Below are 20,094 nucleotides of genomic sequence, written 5' to 3'. Positions count from 1 at the left end.
GACGATCCGAACGTTAAGCCTAAAAGTGGGTGCTCGAAGTAAAACCGGTTGAGGAGATGCCAGGGGCCTACGGAGCGATTTCTGCTTTTATAGTGAGTAAGCGCGCTTATTGTTGACGTAAACAGTTTTGCTAGATATCGCGATAGTAATTCGACTGACATTAAACTGATATTAAATGAGGTGTCATTTTCTTCGATTGAACTTGACTAGCTTTAAATTCGTCAGTGTATATGGATTATATAGAATCTACTTTATACTTTCTAATCGTCATCTAGACATGATCGTATGATCATGATTTTTTCGCTATACAGAACCTATCTCACTACAGCGCGTTAGCTTATTAAATTGTTGAAAGGGAAAATCTTTATCTTTTAGTTTTATTCCCTAAAACACGTAATAATCATTACCAGCTTGTTCCTCGCTTGGTTTGATTGGCGTTTATTAATTAAAGCACTAAAAGTGCAAGTAAATGAAATTTAAGTTGAGGTTTCAAGGAAATTTAAAGCAAATAACCAGAAAATTGCTTTTTTGATACCTTAAACCATGTGATTCGATCTATTTGTACTTTTAGCGCTTTAATTAATACGCGAAATGCTTTTATTTTCTGATAACTTTCGATTAAATTTAAATGATTGGTGCACTTCGCGTGGCATGCAGTTTCGCGAATTTCCTACGACAATCTGCAAATATATAGATATTTACATGCTCCGCGTCAACGTTTCGCATGATCGGCGCGTCGAGGGTGATGCCGCTTCATTCGTGGAACATGCTTAGGGATCGCCGGAGAATTTCATGAGTTCGTGTTATCGTTGCCGACCTATTATCGTTAGCTACCTCATCGCGAGAGTGCCCGACGTCTACACTCTCGCTACGTCGGCCATATCTTGTGGTCTACATGTCGCCAAATATACCGGCAAAAGTCTTTCGCAGATTCTTCATTGTGTCTTCGGTGTCTTCACCCGGAGCCTGCGACTGACTACCTTGTCGATGGAACGGCACTCTAGATGGTGTTGGTTCTTCAGTACGTCGGCCGACGGAAGGCGCGCTGCTTACCGTGCTTGATTGAGAAGCTACGAGAATCGAAAGCAGAGTATGTTGTATCAAACAATGACTACGTTAAGCAGAAAAGCAACTTTGCTGTTGTTGTAAGGTTTTCTGGTATGATTGGTTTATACATTTTAATCTAGTGAGAAACTAAGGGCAAAAATCAATCATATTAAAGAATCTTACAACAGTTGCAAAGCTGTTGTTTTTTCTGCTGAACGCAGTCAATGTGCTTTGAAAAGTAAAATGGCATTCTTAAAGAATAAAGAATTGATATTTAGAGATAAGAAACATAGAGATATAAAAACAAAATAAATATTCTCTAATTGATATAGGATATTGTATTACACAATTGTATTTCCGGTTAAAAATAGCAAAATAAATTTTCATTTTTTGTGACTTTAAAGTAAGTAGTATTCGAGCTGTCCAAATCTTCACACATAATAGTCTATAATAATATTCATTTTTAAGAGTTTTGCTTTTATTTGACTTCTTTCAAAATAGAATAAACGCGAGTGTGCAATTTTTTGAAACTTCTATATTTTAAATCAATTAAATTAAAATTTTGAATTAATTAAATTTTGTTACGATTATAATTATAATATAATTAACTTATAACTGGTTCTAAATTCATTACCTATTAATATTTTTTAGAATTGAAATATTTTTGACAGTTTTAATTTTTTTAAATTTAGAATTTTATTCTGCATCCGAGCATTATACATTCATTTTATTTCCGAGAAGCTGTAAAAAGTAAAGTTCTATAGATATTCATGAAAGTAGCGCAAACAATCCCCATTTTTGATCTAATGTATAGATTCTTCATTCTAGTTTTTTTTTATCTAAGTCCGCGCGATATTCATAAGTTCTTATATTTAAAACTATCTTAAGTACAGTCTTAATATATAAATCAATGACAAAGGCGTTAGCGTTTTAAGATACCACTTAAGCAATCTTAAAATAAGAACAAACTATAAATACCGGACTAGAAACCAATCATATTAAAGAATTATTGAGCGCTCTCATTGAATGATAGCGCATTTAATTAAGTAAAATCAAGTAAAAAATTGCGGTCGAAAAGGAAAGGCGATCAATAAGACAACTCAATTCTCTGTATTCGTTCAGATAAAAGGAATGCGCTATTCTTGTTAATATCTAAAGCTCTAGCAAAAAATATAAGTATACCTTGAGAATCGCGCCGCTGCAACTGATGATGACTGTCCGAAGCAGTGACGTCGCCAGTCATCGGTGCAGTGGAACCCACGGAACCTAAGCTTCCTATACTAGCCATAGAGCCCATACTTCCATGGGATCCCAAGGGTGCGGTCGGAGGTGCAGTTCGATCTTCTACCGGACTACCCACCTGGCTAGAACCCGACATCGAACCCCGCGAGGCCGTTTTCGTCAACACGCTCGGAGGTCGACAGTAAACCTGTAGATCGTATATTTTTAATTTGATCGATCCCGATTACTTAATTGTTCATGATTTCCACGCACCTGCATCTTTGCGGTGACCAATTCAGCGATGTGACGTCGATCCTCTTCCTGAGAGTCACCCATTAAGGATAACGCGCTGTCGTTGACCTCGATAATATGCTCCCGACCGTCTTTGCCCACCAGCAGTTCAATCGCGCAGATATCTAATCCTCCGAATAATTGTGCCACGTGATCGACCCATGTGCGATGTCGTTCACTCACGGAAAGCTGTTCTAGCATAGCCGATCCGGTGTTCGATTTCCAGTTGCCACTTATGCTTTTCCGCCTATAAAAAGACATGTATATTATAAAGAGCAATTATTGCTGTAATTACTGAATGTATTAAACAATGCAGTTAAATTATATTATTATTAGTTAAAATTGATTAAAAAATTTAATTTTAAAAATTCGGAAGAAATGTGTATGTGTGTACTATTTAAAAAAACTTTTTAATGCGTTTGAAATATTTTTTATTCTTATTAACATTCTTTTAAATGCTTAATTTTTGAAATTCAAAATGTTATGTTTTTATAACGTATAAATTTTTCCGCCTATAAAAAATATATACATTATAAAGAATAATCATTAAAACAATTAACTAAATTCTTTTTGATTATTATAATTAATTAAACTTGACAGAAAAAAATTTAATTCCAAAAAATTTCGATAAAATATGCTCAATTTCTTTATAAACTATTTCAAGAGTTTTAAAATATTTTTTTATGATTATTTAAATTCTTCCGAATGTTTAATTTTTTAAATAAAAAATGTTTTGTATTTTACAGTACTTTGGCGACTTACATGAAAGCTTTGTAATTGTTCCCAATTTTCTGTACGTGCACGTCGTACTTGGTGTCGATGTAGGGTTCCGCTGTGCAATAAGCGTTCGCCATAGCTGCCAACGAAGCGAGATCTAGAAATTCCTGATTTGTTTCCGCACGGGCCTTGCCGGTTCCGCCGTGGGCGTGGCCTAATTTCACTACGACGGGATATCGAGATGCGCTCACCTGCAATCAGAATAGATAATTGCTCCATGAGTTGTTAGGGAATAATTAGTGCATCAGTATCCTGTCAATGACCATCTCCTTCGTAATTGCCACAGTCCGATTAGTAATTTCTGACCAACATAATGTATGTTTCTGCAATTCGCTATATGTATTAAAACACAATCTCAATTGTTGTCTGAAAACATTGTCTATATTATACATTTTGCATATAAACGGATATAAATTTCTACAGTCTTGGAAAACATAATTTTAAATACGTTTATATTTTGTACATATTGTTTTAGTGCATTGCAATATAATTTTTAATGTTTAAAAAGATTTTATTTAATGTTATTTGATAAACATAAATGAAATAATATTAACTGAGAAATAGATCCAAGTGATGATACAATTTGCACAACAAATATTGTGAGATAAAATTTTATGAACAAAATTCTGCAGTTTAAATGCAATATTTTTGCAGCACTTGCCGATAATGCAATATTCTTCCATTTAGAATGATGGCGGAGTAATTTACTTTCATATTGACCATAAAACGTTATTTGCCATAAAATATTTAAAATTACATTATCATTACGTTTTATGATATTATTTGACGTAAGTTTAACATACTTACGCAAGGATGAAATTTTAATTTAATTATTTTTTCATTGTAATACAGTAATCGTGAATTTTACTTTATTTCACATTAATCGTATTATATAAAGAAGATACAAAGCGAGAGAGACATGTTTCTCAGAATATCCCGTTAGCACAGATAACCATGGAATTTCTTGATGTGATAGAAGAAGGACATAAACGCGAGGACTTAAGTACATCGGTTGCTTGTTGAATTGAATTCGTATGATGTTTATTAAATTCTTCGTTTTCGTATTAATCTGTCTTAAGTATTTCCCATTACTTTACATATCTAATTAATTATCATTTCCTTCATTGCCAGTTGAATTACTATCATACATAAAATAGAACCGACGTCAAGTATAAAGATAGTTAAATTTTAATGAACTTGAATAAACATGAAAGAAAAAAAAATTATAATAATATTAAACGTACATTACATAAATAATTAATAATGTTGTAATAAATAATACGTACATGTAGTTATAACTAACTAAATTTATAATATATATATATAAAATATATATACGTAATACTATATACATAAAAAATATAAAATATAATATTATACTAAATTTCAAATACATATTAAGCACTACTAGCTAAAATATAAATGACATTTAAGTATTTAAAAAAAATGGGATTACAAATTAAATATATTTAGACCGTGTAAATGCATTATGCATTTTATATCGCAACTTGCGGAATATATAATGAAAGTTAAACCGTAAACGTAAATTTCGAATCGGTTTATTCATTTTGACTTATCTTGTAAGACTTACAAGATAGGACAAGACATTATATAATGTTATCGTTGTCGCATGATCAATAATAATTTTTTGCAACTGCAAGGACGGAATCTGTGTTAAAATAATGTGATACCTCGCCGTTAACGATCTGTTTACAAGCAGTACGGACATGAAAGAGGAAGTGGCTGTTTAGTATCCTGCTCCCATGCTAGTTGAACGGCCGTATCCGGACCCAATCTCCGGCGATATATGTAATATTGCATGGCGTGATATGAGAGTGCTAAATCTGCTCGTGTGAGAGCACATGTGTTCGTATCGGTATGTGGGTGTTAAAGAAGTGCTTTCTGAGCACCGGTTGAAACCGCATATCGCTGCACACGTTGGAAAAGGAATGGCGAATAGTTGAAAGTGCGATTGTGGGAAATAAATAGAAAGATGTTTGATATAATAAGATTAAGGATTTAAAAAAATAAGAAAATTAACAATTTATAATTGTCGCTATTTATTTTAATACTGTTATGTTATAATATATATCGATATTATCAAGCGAAAGTTGCTGGAGTATCGATAAAAGAATGCGTGTACCAAGGAAAGAAAAAAGATTTAATTGCGATTAACGATACAGGAATTAATTGAGGAATGTTTAATGGCAAGATGCATGTTTTGATCTGGAAAAATAATAGAAGATGAAGAAAGGAATCTGAAAGATAAGAAGCAAACGCAAAGATCGAAGGTGGCGACTGTTGCAGCGAGGAGATCTCGAAGTGATCTTGAAGCTGGCGGACGTGACTCTAGGCAACGGATGTAGAGTGCGGTAGGTAAAAGCTCTTACTGTGCGGGGAATGAGAGAGATAGAGCAGTGGACGTCGATAGTATAAACGGTATTCACAAGTCAGGACTTAGAGTAAGCTTAGATGTAAGCCTTAAGACAGGCTGAGATAATCGCATATAGTGAGTTTTCAAGGTGGCCTTCAGGTATCGCGTTAAATCGTCTTTTTCTTAGCTCCTCTCAAAGTACGGCAGGTATGCACACTCTCATAATGGCATCTCTCTTGAGAATATAGCCTAAGAAGAAGACAAATAGATCCTAAATGTCAAAAGCTTGATCAAGCAAATACGTAGAACTATGAAATTGGAAATGATTTGAGGTCATCCTCAGAAGTGAAGTGACCTTCATGAATCATACTGTCGGGCATGTCTCGATTATGAATACGACCATACGAAAGAGAGGCAAAAGGGAAGTAAAACAGAACGTACATATGTGTGTTACAAAGAGCGAACGGAGTACTATAATGAATTAAATCGTGCATTCAAACGATTTACCGAGAAATAGAAATATTACGTAGTAAATCGGTTTAGTCTTTCAAGAAAATCCCTCAAAGTTTTCATGGTTTAGACATATTTTCTTTTTATTCAGAAAAAAGTATTAAAATCTAAAAATATTATCTTGACTTAACGAACTCAGTTTCCGACTGAAAACCACATTCTTCGTAAACCGCTACGTGAGATGAACAGATTAAATTAAACTGGAGCAATCGGATCATTGATTGGAAGACAAGGACGAATCATGAGAGATGGAGAACATTTAAGAAAGAAGAGAAGTGAAAAGGTCGAGAGATTTGTAATCGGTAGGAGCAAGAGGCGAACGTGGAGATCAGAGACTATCAGACGAGGATAATCGTGTCTCATCGATAGAGTAACAGAGAGAGGAAGAACGAGACAAGGATGGAGAACGTCGGCATCGAAGATCAAAAGAGAGAAGCGACGAGAAAGAGAGCGAACGATGGTGAACGAGTGTACACGTCCGGTGGAGAGGGAAAGAGCAAAAGAGAGACCACGAGGTAAACGGACAGGGAAAGCCCAGGGAGAGAGGGACGGGTAGAGAGAGAGAGAGAGAGAGAGAGAGAGAGAGAGAGAGAGAGAGAGAGAGAGTGTGTACGAGCCAGGTCCAACGTAAGAACGTAGGAAGGAACGAGAGCCTGGCGTGTCGCTCGCGCTTGCATTGCTTTTCGAAGCTCGCGCGCGATCGGTCGCACGCTCGCGAGGTACGTGCATGGTGCAGGCTCGTGAGACGTAGGCGCACACACGTGGTGAGAGGGAAAAGGAGAGAAGATCCCTCCGGACCCGTTCCCCGCTTTCTCTCTCTCTCTTTTTTCCTCTCGCGATCGATGTTATCTCGCGACGAGGATTCTTCTTGCGCGCGAGAAAGTGGCCGGCACCTCGAGATCGAGATCGAACCCGCGGAAAAGCGCGAGTGCAGTTTTCTCGGCGGTATCGATTGGTACCCGTAGCTTCGATTCGGCGATTATTATGCTCGTTGATCTGTGAGATCTCGAACGCAAAGAAGAGACCGCGGGAAAAGGCGGAAGAGACTGCACGGAAGAGTTCGCTGGGCGAAGGATTGAAGAAAGGGGGGTCACCGGAGAAAGGTAATCTGTACACTGCATTGTCGGATTTCCGTGATTGCATATGCTTCATGTGCGATCATTTCTGCGAAACTTCCGAACGAATGCATCGCGAATTACAAAGGATTATGATTTGAGGTTCAATTTGTGCAATGGAACGGGAAATTCATAATCTGATTATAGACTGAATTGAGGAGTACGAACTCGAAATTTACCTCTCTACAAACGAGCGTTTGAAAAAATTAAGATATTTAATGGAATATAAAACAAGGGTATTTTGTATTATTGTTCGGAATTCCAGTTCCACCCTACATATTGGATTTATGATTATTCAAAAATGTATATAGAAAAGTATTTTAATATTTTATATTTTAGTATACATGCATAGATATTAAAAAAAAAATGCCATAAGACTCAGTTCTTATTTAAAATATACGTTTCAGTTTCGTTTCTTTGACTTAATTTAATTATCTACATGCAATGAATCTTTGACCTTTTCAATCATTTTTTTTTTATTGTAAAATACAGTTATAATTAATATAATATATTTGAAAATGTATTAATATCGCTGAATAGGATTGATGTCTTTTTAATAAAACATCCAGTTATTCAATTATTAAAATGTTTTTGATATTGGAATTGTGTCGTTTACAGAAATATGTTTATTAAATTGGAAACGAATTTATCAATTTCTGTCAAGGTTTAGTAAATTTTAGGAAATATAACAGAAACGAGGTAGATGAAATGTGATTGGAGGAAATAAAACACGGCACCCAACCAAGTTGAATAAATAGAATTCTTGAATGTGTGTGGCCAAACGAATCGATCTTATGATTGTCAATCCATAAAGGGTTGAACCAGAACTCCCGTACAATAAATAATACCCCGTAGAGAATTCATACAGTAAACATAGGAGAACACATAAAATAAATAGGCGAGTGATTTCTCGATGTATTACATCAATGAAATTCAAAGAAATAATAATTTTTTATGTTATAAAAATATCAAACAGATTTTTTTAACGATAACATCGGAAAATGTGATATTGGTTGTATTAAAAAAATGTTAATTCCACTAAAATTTTTACAAACAATTATAAAAATTTTTAATAATATTTATTCCAAGAAGTAAAGGAAGTTATTCGGTTAAAGTAGATCTTGGTGTTTAATAATATATATTAATAATAAGATTTGCTTTAATCAAATAAAGCCTTCGTACCTTTGTTTATTTATGTTATTCACATATAATCGAATTTATATTTTATTATTGTTTATTTAATTTTAATTTATCGATAGTCTTAGAATAAAACATTCGAAGGAAGATAAAACGTGCAAAGAAAAATATTTCAACAAAGATGGGGCGATACTCTTTTAAAATAAAATCTTCCTCAATTAATTTAAGAACAGCTTTGTGATCTGCGCCGCGTCTCTACGCGCGATTCATAAATAATGACGTCATCTACAATTACAATATGTATAACCATCGTGCGAATGACGATTAATACGTCTCGGACGTGCGTTTATGGCTCTCGAGCGTCGTTGATGAATATTGTGTGAGGATCGTTTTCCACCATTGCTACTATATACCAGTAAACGATTAAAAACTCCACAGTTAGTGCATAAAATGATAGGAAAATATGAAGGGAGGTACCACTGTAAATTTTTCGTGGCAAACAACAGCTAATATTAAAAAATAATCGTCAACAACTATATCACATATACATCATTATACACGTTAAATCTTTCCCCCCTGACGGATTAAAATCATGCATGTAATAACCAGCTTCGCCTTTCGAAACGTTTGCGAGAATTATGATCTCTATACTCTACGCAATTACTTCGCTAGCTTGTGATAAGCTGAAATTGAATTGTGCCGTTGATGACGCTGTCGATTGACGCCTAAGTTTAGCCCGCTTCTGGGAAAGCAATTTCAATAAACGGGCCCGTAGGAAAATATGAGAGCGCACGTTCGAGACCGCCTCTACAAGCTAGTCCTACTCCTAAGTACATATGTACCTCTCTGCCCGCAACGAGTTAACGATCGATTCTTCTACGTGAGTCGTAGGTGACTATTTTCCTGGCAACGGTTCTAACCTACCCAGTATCCGAAATAACGTGTTGCCGTTGAACATTTCGTGTCTCGCGAGATGCAATACAAGAAAATTGTTCGGCTGCCAAGGGACAAGGTATATACGCGCAAACACGTTCTACGTGATACTTCTCAGGGACAATTTTAATCTTGAAAGTATTTTTAATTATACGTACGTAAACTTTCTTTTACATTTATTTTTAACAAGTAGACTTTATTACAGACGACATTACTTTTTGTGACTTAGATTGTACATACTTAATAATATTACATGCTTAACATTTTTACTTTTTATATTTACTTTTCTAGCAATTTTCTAGACTTTATTACCAAATAACATTATATTTTTATGAACATTGCTATTAAGCTTCAATAAAAAGTATACCTGTTTTTCAACGGTTAATGGTCGTTTCTACTAATTAAAAAGATTAACTTTAATCTTCGTTTAACTTATTCTTTTATTTTTCGTTAGGTCTAAGAATTAGAAAGAAAATAAAAAGTAACTTAAACCAAGTAATATTAAACCAAAATTAAAATTAATCTACGTAGGTAGAAACGAGCACAGCCGTGAAGAACAGATATGTTTCTTAAAGTTTACGCAAGTAATAATTACTTATTTCGAGGATTTCAAAAGCTCGTATATACCGGCAGATCTATCACAAATTCATTACAAACATCAAGTTTATTCAAGATATATTCTGAATCCTAGTGAGTTTAATATTTCAATTAAGATTATTAAATTACAACAAATTTGATTTGCTTATTATATAAAGTCGTTTCTTGGATTAATTTCTCTCTCTTTCTCTTTCTTTCTCTCTCTCACATAATATTCTTTAAAAGAAAATTAATTCTTCTCTCTAAAATCTTTGGAGTGAAATCTTATTCTTAAAAATTGATAGTTGAGCCACTCTTTTTCAACATTAGCTCAATTGTTATTCTTTAGAATCAAATTTTACTTCAAAAATTTTAGAGAGTGGTTTTACATATAATAATTAGTTTTTGTAAAATTTATAACAAGTATATTGTAAAGTTATTACTAAAATATATTCTTTGTTAAAGATAACCGTTACTTTAAAGGAAGAAAATAAATTGAAACTCATCAAATAGGACCTAAGAAATCCTGGCCATAACCATCTAAGCTGGGATCTTTAATGCTTAACTAATTTAAATGTACTTATATAGTATATAATAATTCACTTTAAATTAGTTAAGCATTAAAAAGATCCCAGCTTAGACCGTTATGGACAGGATTTCCTATTTGATGAGTTTCAAATTTTACGGTTTAATTTAATAATAATATAATAATATAATAATATAATAATAAATAATATATAATATAAATAATAATAAATAATATAATAATAAACAAAATAAAACTAAACAAAAAATATTTATTCATGATAAACTATAATAAGATTCTTATTGTTTATATCACGTCGCCAGAAAGACGTCTGTTTCCATACATATACTGATTATTGCAAAGAATATTACTAAGACCTTGCTAGTCTAAAGGCTTAGGACGCTTGCACGGAATGCAAGAGATCCGGGCCAAGAGATTCGACTCCCGGTCGAGGTAATATTTTTCGCAATAAATAAATTTATTTACAGATTTCTATCATATTAAGATCTCTCTAACAGATGCCTATTGAGCATCAAAAATTTAATTGTGATATTATTTCGGTAGGTTAGCTGCATTTCAAGTCCAAAAAAATTACAACGCGTAGTTCAAATGGCTACAATATGTATGTATATACATATATGTATAGTATAAAGGGTGTTTCAGAAATAGTTGGCCAAACTGTAAAAGCATATTCCACTCATTGTAAGGATGAAGAAAAGTCATATAAACGTGAGTTCGAAATCGCTTCCTTTCCAAGTTATAAACATTTTTTTTATTTTATACTTATACCTATATTTTATTTTATACTTATATCCGTATTTTATTTTATACTTGTATCTATTTTTTATTTTATACTTATATATATTTTTTCATTACAGAAATTGCTGGAAATGATTTCCTTTCGCTGCATGTGAAAAAATACGAAATACTCCGAGAATTTTTGAACGTCTCCGATTATAATTCATGCGAGGTCGATGCGAAGCATGCATCGATGCGGAAGGAAATAATTTCCAGCAATTTCTGTAATGAAAATATGGATATAAGTATAAAATAAAATATAGGTATAAGTATAAAATAACAAAATGTTTATAACTTGGAAAGGAAACGTTTTCATGTTTATATAACTTTTTTTTATCCTTACAATAAGTGGAATATGCTCTTAGAGTTTGGCCAACTATTTCTGAAACACCTTGTATATTAATTCACTTTAAATTAGTTAAACATTAAAAAGATCCCAGCTTAGACTGTTATGACCAAGATTTCCTATTTCTTATTTAATAAATTTCAAATTTTACGATCCAATAAAATTTTTACTGAAAATAAATTGAGTGATCATTTTTCTTAGCAATGGAATGATATTTTTTGTGTAGCATTCATAAAGAGATAGCGTTATTTTGTAATAAAGTATAACCGGTAAAATATAAAAAGATAAAATCTATCGTACATTGATAGAAATCGACATACGTTAAATCCAAAATAAATTCTCTCGTAGCAATGTGTTGAGATAAATTCTCAGATGCCCAACGTGACACACTGACATATCGACATTCGCGTATTCCTTGCAACAGGGTATCGAGTGCCCCGTGCGTTAATACTCTCGAAGGTTGTCCGATCGATCGAGAAGTTCGTTTCGATGCGGGCTAAATAATTACCATTTTCCATTCCGGCGCGGCGGTGCAATCGCAATCGCCTCGAATTTCATCGATTTTTCGTAGCCCGGCAGGCTCTCATTGTGCGATTACACGTATAATTCATCGTCGTGGCGCGCCGTAAATGCGCCCGCCGTATCGCCGTGTATAATATTACGTTTATTACGCGTTATTTCTCGATGCACGACGGCCGGTGTGGCGCCAACCAGCCGCGGCCGCAATGTACATTCGCGGTGTACATTTGCGGATAGGTGCTATCGTTACGCGCGCGTTTTATTTCCTTTCAAGGAATACGTAGACGCGTCCGATCCTCCTCGTGATCCAGCCAGATTAGAACTGCGGATCGAGTATTTATAGGCTTCGTGATTGCATAGGTACGAGACGCGCGAGGAATGCACTTCGGGGATCATCTCGCAGAGCTGCAATCTCAAGACGGATGCCGGCGAAATATCGTAAGATTCAGTTTACCTTCGTGACACCGTGCAATTTTCATCCTCCTTTTTTCCTTAACGACTCGACTATCGATTTTCAATAGGTCTCGATATTTATATTCACTTTTCTCGATGCTTTATTAACGTTTATTATTCTGTTCCCAATATCTTGTACATTATATAATTATTAGTCTTCATTACTTCTACCATTTGATATTTTTGCGACGCCAATGAGATCGTTAAACATAACATTTTACACGGTCTATTTACCTGTATTTATCGCTGCTATTTGTTTGTTATTTTGCTTTTAAATTTTCCATGCTAACGGTACAAAATTTTCTCCTGTCTTGCGGCAGAAAATGCATGCATGAGTTGTCCGATAAATTACGGAAGCTGGCTTCAATCCAGTATACCTGGCGATACGTCCCGTATCGTAAAATTGAGAGATCTTGTTGAGATGCAATGAGGAGAGCCTTAATTTAATCATTTAACTAACGACGCAGTCAATCATACTAATCACCAAGTCGCACAGTTGCGACATTATGTACAGACGCCAACTATTGTTTGGGTCTAGAATTTCTTATCGGGCAAGATAATTTCAATCTTTCCACTCGGCAGCGCTTACATTCTGCGATCGCAGACTGCATTTCGCCGGCGAGTGATATCCTGCCGCGATAAACGCGCGATCATTTGCCGGAGATACTGATCGCACGGAGGAGGAAACGATCCCACGCCGCGTAATAAAACGACCATAATGATCCGCGCCCAGTGACGGCCACTCGGCGCGCCGAGGCACGCAGGATTAATATCTACCTCAGCAAGAAAGTGCGAATGAATGGTGTCGCGTGAAAATGCACGACCTCCGAGTCTTTTTACCCGGAAACACCGCGGCGTACCGTAGTTCCCACAACAATTAACTGTTCGGTTCAAGAACCTTCGTCACGAAGCTACACCCGCTAATGAGCAGAAAGAGCAGCCGGTAACAATGACAGTCCTCGACATTGGAGATTAACGGCAAGTTTGTCGGAAAGCTGATTACTGAAAGATATTTAACCCGCCGGAGCTGACGACAAAATCTGTAACACTGTTACAAAAACCTAATTAATTTATAGAACTAATTAATTATATTTGTATATTCTCAGTTTTTTATACTTTTATATTGATTGCATTTGTTGCTTCATGTTTATGATTAGTTATATGTATTATATTCAAGATTAGACGTTGTATTTGATTTTATTTCGACTCTTACTTTGCCCTTTGTTATTGTTATTTATTTTCATAAGAAAAATCCTTTTGTCCAATATATTTGTATATTCACATATATTAATATTAAGTACCGAGATCCGCTTTGATCGAAAATGATATCCTTCTTCCTTATTTGTGTTTAAACATTTTTATTTCATTTAATATTGTGCATTTCTAATTTATGGTAATTAAAAGATACTAATTAATTTCGATAAAAATAATTAACTCATATAGAAGAGAATGAGTACTAAGTATATTTTAAAAATAATTCAAATTTGCAGTAACAGAGAGAATTAAATTGTTTGACATAAAAAGAAAATATTAACATAAGAATGAATTGAACTGTTTGACATATAGAAAAGAATGAATAAGTATATTTTAACAAAAGTAATACAAATTTACAGATGTAATTTGAAGAAAAATAAATTGTGTGTTTGAAATTTTTGACAAAGAGATTTATAATTGAGTGAACCCAAGAGGGCCACCGTCAACTTCGAAGAGTTAAAAATTATACAAGAGAGAGAGAAAGAGAGCTGATGTCACTACTTTATTAATAATAATCACGATAAAAACAGTAAAAATATCATTAGTAATGAAACAATGAACACTCTATCTAATAACGTATTGCGAATATTGCAGTCTATAAAGTGAGCACGTAGTAGGTGACAATTAGCCCATTCGAGTTACTAAATCACCTAAACAGGTTCTATTCGCTAAATAACTTATTACGTCTTCTCACTCAAACCATACGAGTAAATATGAAAAAGTAATAAAAAGGCGAATTCCATTGACATATATTACAAAACGATAAAATATGCTGGAATCCCGATAGTTAGTTCTCGTAAACTTATTCCTAAGTAGTCGTGTCGTAACCTGAGGAAATCTTGAAAATGTTTACTATGTGTTAAGTGGCTCTTAACACGAACGTCATAAAATGTCGAATTAAATCGCGCCGATATTAAAAACTCAACGGAAAGATACAGAAGCTTGTATTATATTCATTAAATATAATAGTATAAATATATATGAACATCCGCTTTTGCACGAGACGTCACGAGAACAATTCGTTAATAAATTAAGCTCGCGAATTATTATCCGTGACCTAGACACGTGTAATTCTTTTACAATCGCGAATTATGAAGAATATCTGTTATCTGTAGTACCGTTATAATATTCCCGGAGGTGCAGACAGTCTTCGTGTGTACGTACAAAGATGAATCTCTGCCGATGCACGCGGTCGCGCAAAATGTTAATAAATATCCAGCGGCTGTCGAGCATTATCGAAGGCTGCGGAAGTAATGGAATATCTTCTCCTGTAACCGAGTGCCTCATTAAACAGTTAACGGGCCTAATGCAACTAAATCCTACATGGAGCTCAATCTAATTCTATCCCCATGTATGTAAGTACGAGACAATCTCGTTACAACTTCGCGCAACTACAAATTGAGTTTGTGTCCATACAGGTGAATTGGTGTGAGCATTGGTCTGGAATTAATTCAATTCTTGTACAATTTAGCAATGACAATGTATGTTCCGAGGACTATATGTAGCCGTATGTTAGAAAATAAACCGCCCGTATATTTCTGGATATGGCTATCTAGGTTATTAAAGACATCACCTAAAATTGGAAGCTTAGGGGGAATTTCAAGTATATTTTATAATATTTTCGAACGTAGTCTCTAGCCTGTGTGCAGCCTTGTATAGCGCGAGAATTTTTAAAAATTTATGATATTTCGTATAATATAATATTGAAAGTTTATTAGTGACACACAGATAAGAAACTTCTATTTTCTTCGATGTAGACTAGAAATACTCACATATAATTATGCAAGTCAGGCTATCAACCCTCAAATTCCGCATGTAACATTATTTTTACAGATCACTTAGTTAGTCCATTCAGTATAATATATATTATTGTGTAATTCGAGAAGTAATGAAATTCCAGAAAGAATATGAAAAATAACCATTTATTTTAAAATAAAACACTTTACTTTTGGTTTCTTCTTTTTTAAAGTTTAACCAGAAATCGCATTTTGCTGTATCAACTGTTTTATTTTAAAATAAATGTTGTTTTGTAACTACGGAACTTATATTTTACTGGATTTGAGATGAACGGGGTGTATATTCTTTCTGCAATTTCATTACTTCTCGAATTACACAATAATATATATTATACTGAACGGACTACATAAGTGATCTGAAGAAATAATGTTACGCATGCATGCGGAATTTGAGGGTTGATAGCTTGGCTTGCGTAATTATATTTTGCGATTTATAGAATTTAAATACTAATATATTGATACTAATATATGGTTAATAATTTGGTTTATACAACTATGTACGATTTATAGATTTTAAATACTAACACTGATGATGACCCGATGAAGAGGTCGAAACGTTTGTTTAAATAAACAGATATTTAATAAATTGTTTATTGGCTCGTAGCCCTTATGTAATACTTTCTTTATTATAATATTTCTATAGCACTTTAATGCCACTATGAGTATGACATACTCGGCTGTGTGTTTTTCTTTATACGCTAACTTTTGCTAACTTTATGTGCTAACTTTATATGCTAACTTTTTTTATTAATGAAGATACATTTGCTTGTTATCGTCATATTTCTTACTGACATTTCAATATTTGCTTGTTATCGTTATTTCTTAATGGCGTTTTGATTGAAAAAGTATTTAAATAAACTACACACAACTGATATCATGGCCTAGACAGCGAAGGTTTACTTTTAATTATTTTTCGGTTTCGTATTTATATGATTACTTACTTATGTTAATTTATTTTTGTCACCCGCTATTTACATACATTTTGATTTAGAACTTTGAAAATGACCCGAAGGTGGTCGAAACGTTAGTTTTAGGTACACATATATTCTCATGTTGTTTTATTTTTATTTTTATGTTTAATGTCAAGGCTATTATATTTATATATTAAAATTTGTTTGTTTGGCTCGTAGCTGTTCTTATTTTAATTTCTTCTATTTGACATCTTTTGATTTGACATCATTCTCTATTATATATATTTAAATATAGTTAATAAATCGAGCCCGTAATAATAACAAATAATAAAAGCGCGCAGGCCAAATTAAATAATTTTTGGAGATGTTAATTAGTTTATTTAATCTTTTTTTTATAACGCATTTATATTATTGATCCTAATTTCTAATTTTTGTCGATAAACATTACATTTGATATCTGATATTAGATAGCTCATTTAATTTGATCTTTGTTTTTATCACAATATGTTAATTTTTGTGTGATATTTTTACACCATCCAATGTATTGTTTACGTATAGTGTGGCACTGAAGGGTTAATTTAATTAAAAATGTACACGTTTTCTGTAATGAACTCGGATATTAAATGTTGTCTTGCAAAAATTAAACCCTTGTAATGGAATTTTCCATCTACGGTAACATGTACGCAGGAATTTCACTGTAATACCGCGATACATATTCTACGCCATACAGTAATATATATTGCGTGATACATATCTCGAAAACTTGAACGCTGAAAGGACGGATCGTAATGCGCGTGGCGGCCTTGCCGAAAAGTCTGTAGCTTACGAAATACCGCGTGGCGGCATCACCAGGGTGTGGTCTCCGCAGTTTCTCTCGTTACGTCATCACGAATACACAGCCGGTCTAGTCATGCACTTTCCGCGGTGGTTGTCATTCCGATTCCGATGCCGCGCTCTTCCTTGTCGCATTTCTGCATCGCACCGTTCCGCCCTTACATGCGCGAGGAATCATCCTTCTGTGAATTACGCGCGCGGAGCACGTTATCACCCGGCGGAATTTAATTGGCATTCTCTCATATTACTTGGCAGATTCGCCGGAAGGCAATGTTGTATTACGTGGCAGCGATGTCTCTCGAAGCATTCTGCTACAATCTTCTTATTTATCGAAGCTATTACACGTACATATATATATATATATATATATATATCTCGCACGTAGCTGGATGAAAGCTTGTCATTTATCAAATTGTCGTAGAATTGATACAGATACCGATATAATAGTAATTATAGAAGCAATAATTGAGAAGAATGAAAAGTATTTATCGTTAGGTTGATAAAAACAGCAATTAGATGGATACAAGTTGCTGCTAAAAGTTTCTAGCCAACGTATATAATTTTACGGTAATTTTTGTCGATTTATTTTTTAGTTTATGTTATAAGTCAATAAAATTCTTGTTATAATGAATTTAAGTACTAAAATATATTAAGTGTACTATGTATACTAAAATTTATTTGTGAAGATCCTTTATCTGTGCAGTACGTTAATAAAATTGTTTAGTGGCCGTAAACTTTTCGCAGGCACCGTTTATGTAATTTATATTTGCAAAAGTCCGTCTTGTCCCGAATGAGAAAGAACGTCACTGTCTTAATGGCAAAAATTTGCATTTACCGTGCGTTGAATACATCGTCAATAATTGCGCGTCTCGTTTTTAGTTAGTTGAGCACGTATTCAAGGCTCGATATCACAAGAGGGTATGCTATAGTTTATGATAGAAGCTACAGAACATGATTGCGTAATAATCCATCAAACAATGTGTTATGCAAAACGAATTATTACTATCATTATCATATTAAGATCCATATCTAACTAGAACAAATTACACGATTAATAAAATTTTGGAAAATATCTTTCATATCTTATACGTGTATGATAAAATATATTACGATTTGATTTAAATTAGAACAATATAAAAAAATGTTGGAATTTTTAAATAATAGATACATCATTCAATGCGAGATTATCTTATTACAGATTGAAATTATAATTATATTCTTTTTGTAATTCAGGTAAATAATGTGTGTTATTTATAAGACTAATATTACTTCATACCGTAAAATGGATTTTTAGATGAGGAAAATAATTTTTTACTTAAGAGTGTACTCGAGAAGATTTAAGTCTCAACTTTGCAAACGTATATAAGATGAGCTTATCGTTTCGAATAATAATTTCGAATACGCGGAAGACCTTCGCGCGTTTCTCGCGATTTTAGGGGTTCTTTTTGCGGTGCGTGTCAAATGATATCGCGCCGGCGGTTCTTTAAAGCCGACGACAACGTCTGCCGCGTTCTTTCGTGACCTAACTAATGCGTGGCTCTACTACGTATGACTCAGCGAGTAACAATCTCATTCACTGAGAAACGAGAATCGCGATAAACTCACATAAACGCTTTCGCAATGTCGTCGTTTCGGAGAAGAAGAAAATTTCTAGGATGGGAAAGCGTTTTGCTAATTGGAGCCATTCGCTAATCGTGCGATATCTTGTTTTTTTCTTTCTTCCTCCTTCTTTGCGGTGCGTGTTCGCTATGAAGACTTTTACTGTGCGTAATGGGAAGCACATGATACTACCAGTATTCAGTTGGAAATAGAGAATTAAAAGTCGGGAATCGAAAGTGGAGATTTGACGTTGACAGCAGACATGAGTTGAAAATTTAATTAACGAAGATTAAAAACTGATACCCGAATGCTGGAAATTCAAAACCGAATGGTTGAAATTAAAAATTTTATTAATTTTTAACTCATTCAGTTCTGAATTTTTAGCTTTTGATGTTCTTATTTTTCAATTTCATTTCAATTTTATTTCACTTTTTTGTTACTAAGAGTCATCTTTCGATTCTCAATTTTTAATAACTTTATGTTGGACTATCAGAATAATTTTGAAAAAAAATTTATTATATTTTAATAAATTTTTTTTTGAACATTTACTTACAATAAATAAATATTTACTCAATGAAGAAAAATGATAGTTAAATCAAATTAATGGTTTTTGTATCAAATAAATATATGTTAATATTCAGTAAATATTTATACTTACAAATATTTAAAAAATATTTATTTGTATTAAGATAATAAATACTTTTTTCAGTGTACATAATTAGTTTTGTTGATGGATCAACAAAATTATTTTTAGGTCTGAATCTTATAGCTAAATATTTAGATACTTTAGCAGAACAGTTCTTTCCGTGTATTCTCTAAGGTAGCAGTTCATGTCGAATTAAAAATAAAGTAATACTAATAAGCGTTGTTAACAAGAGTTGATTGTGAGATTTGAGAGCTGTACGAACCAGCTTACTTTCGAAATTATTGTGTTTAGGTTCCTTGGTGAAATCAGTCACGCAAATAGTATACGTGCGTCAATGGTGTTTCGAATTGCTTTCCATCGCCCACTCTTATTCGTACTTAGAAGTCGCAGCGTAGAATGCACAGCACGTCGTGTGAGAATGATTTCATCCG

At 33.6% G+C, this 20,094-nt stretch overlaps 1 protein-coding gene across 1 annotated transcript in view; it reads right to left on the bottom strand.

Moving 5' to 3' along the window:
* Positions 1-389: 389 nt before the first annotated feature.
* Positions 390-20,094, bottom strand: part of Syn (synapsin) — a 45,817-nt gene continuing 26,112 nt past the window's right edge. Inside the window, exons 6-9 of the mRNA XM_018508169.1 lie at positions 3,322-3,527; positions 2,542-2,806; positions 2,230-2,476; positions 390-1,070 (exon numbers count right to left, since the gene is read on the bottom strand). Of these exons, the coding sequence (XP_018363671.1) occupies positions 892-1,070; positions 2,230-2,476; positions 2,542-2,806; positions 3,322-3,527 (897 nt within the window). The 3' untranslated portion in view covers positions 390-891. The remainder of the gene's footprint in view (positions 1,071-2,229; positions 2,477-2,541; positions 2,807-3,321; positions 3,528-20,094) is intronic.

The sequence above is a fragment of the Trachymyrmex cornetzi genome, unplaced genomic scaffold (genome assembly GCF_001594075.2).
Source record: "Trachymyrmex cornetzi isolate Tcor2-1 unplaced genomic scaffold, Tcor1.1 scaffold25, whole genome shotgun sequence".
Classification (NCBI taxonomy): domain Eukaryota; kingdom Metazoa; phylum Arthropoda; class Insecta; order Hymenoptera; family Formicidae; genus Trachymyrmex; species Trachymyrmex cornetzi.
The sequence above is the reverse complement of the archived record's forward strand: the minus strand, read 5'-3'. Positions and strand labels throughout refer to the sequence as shown.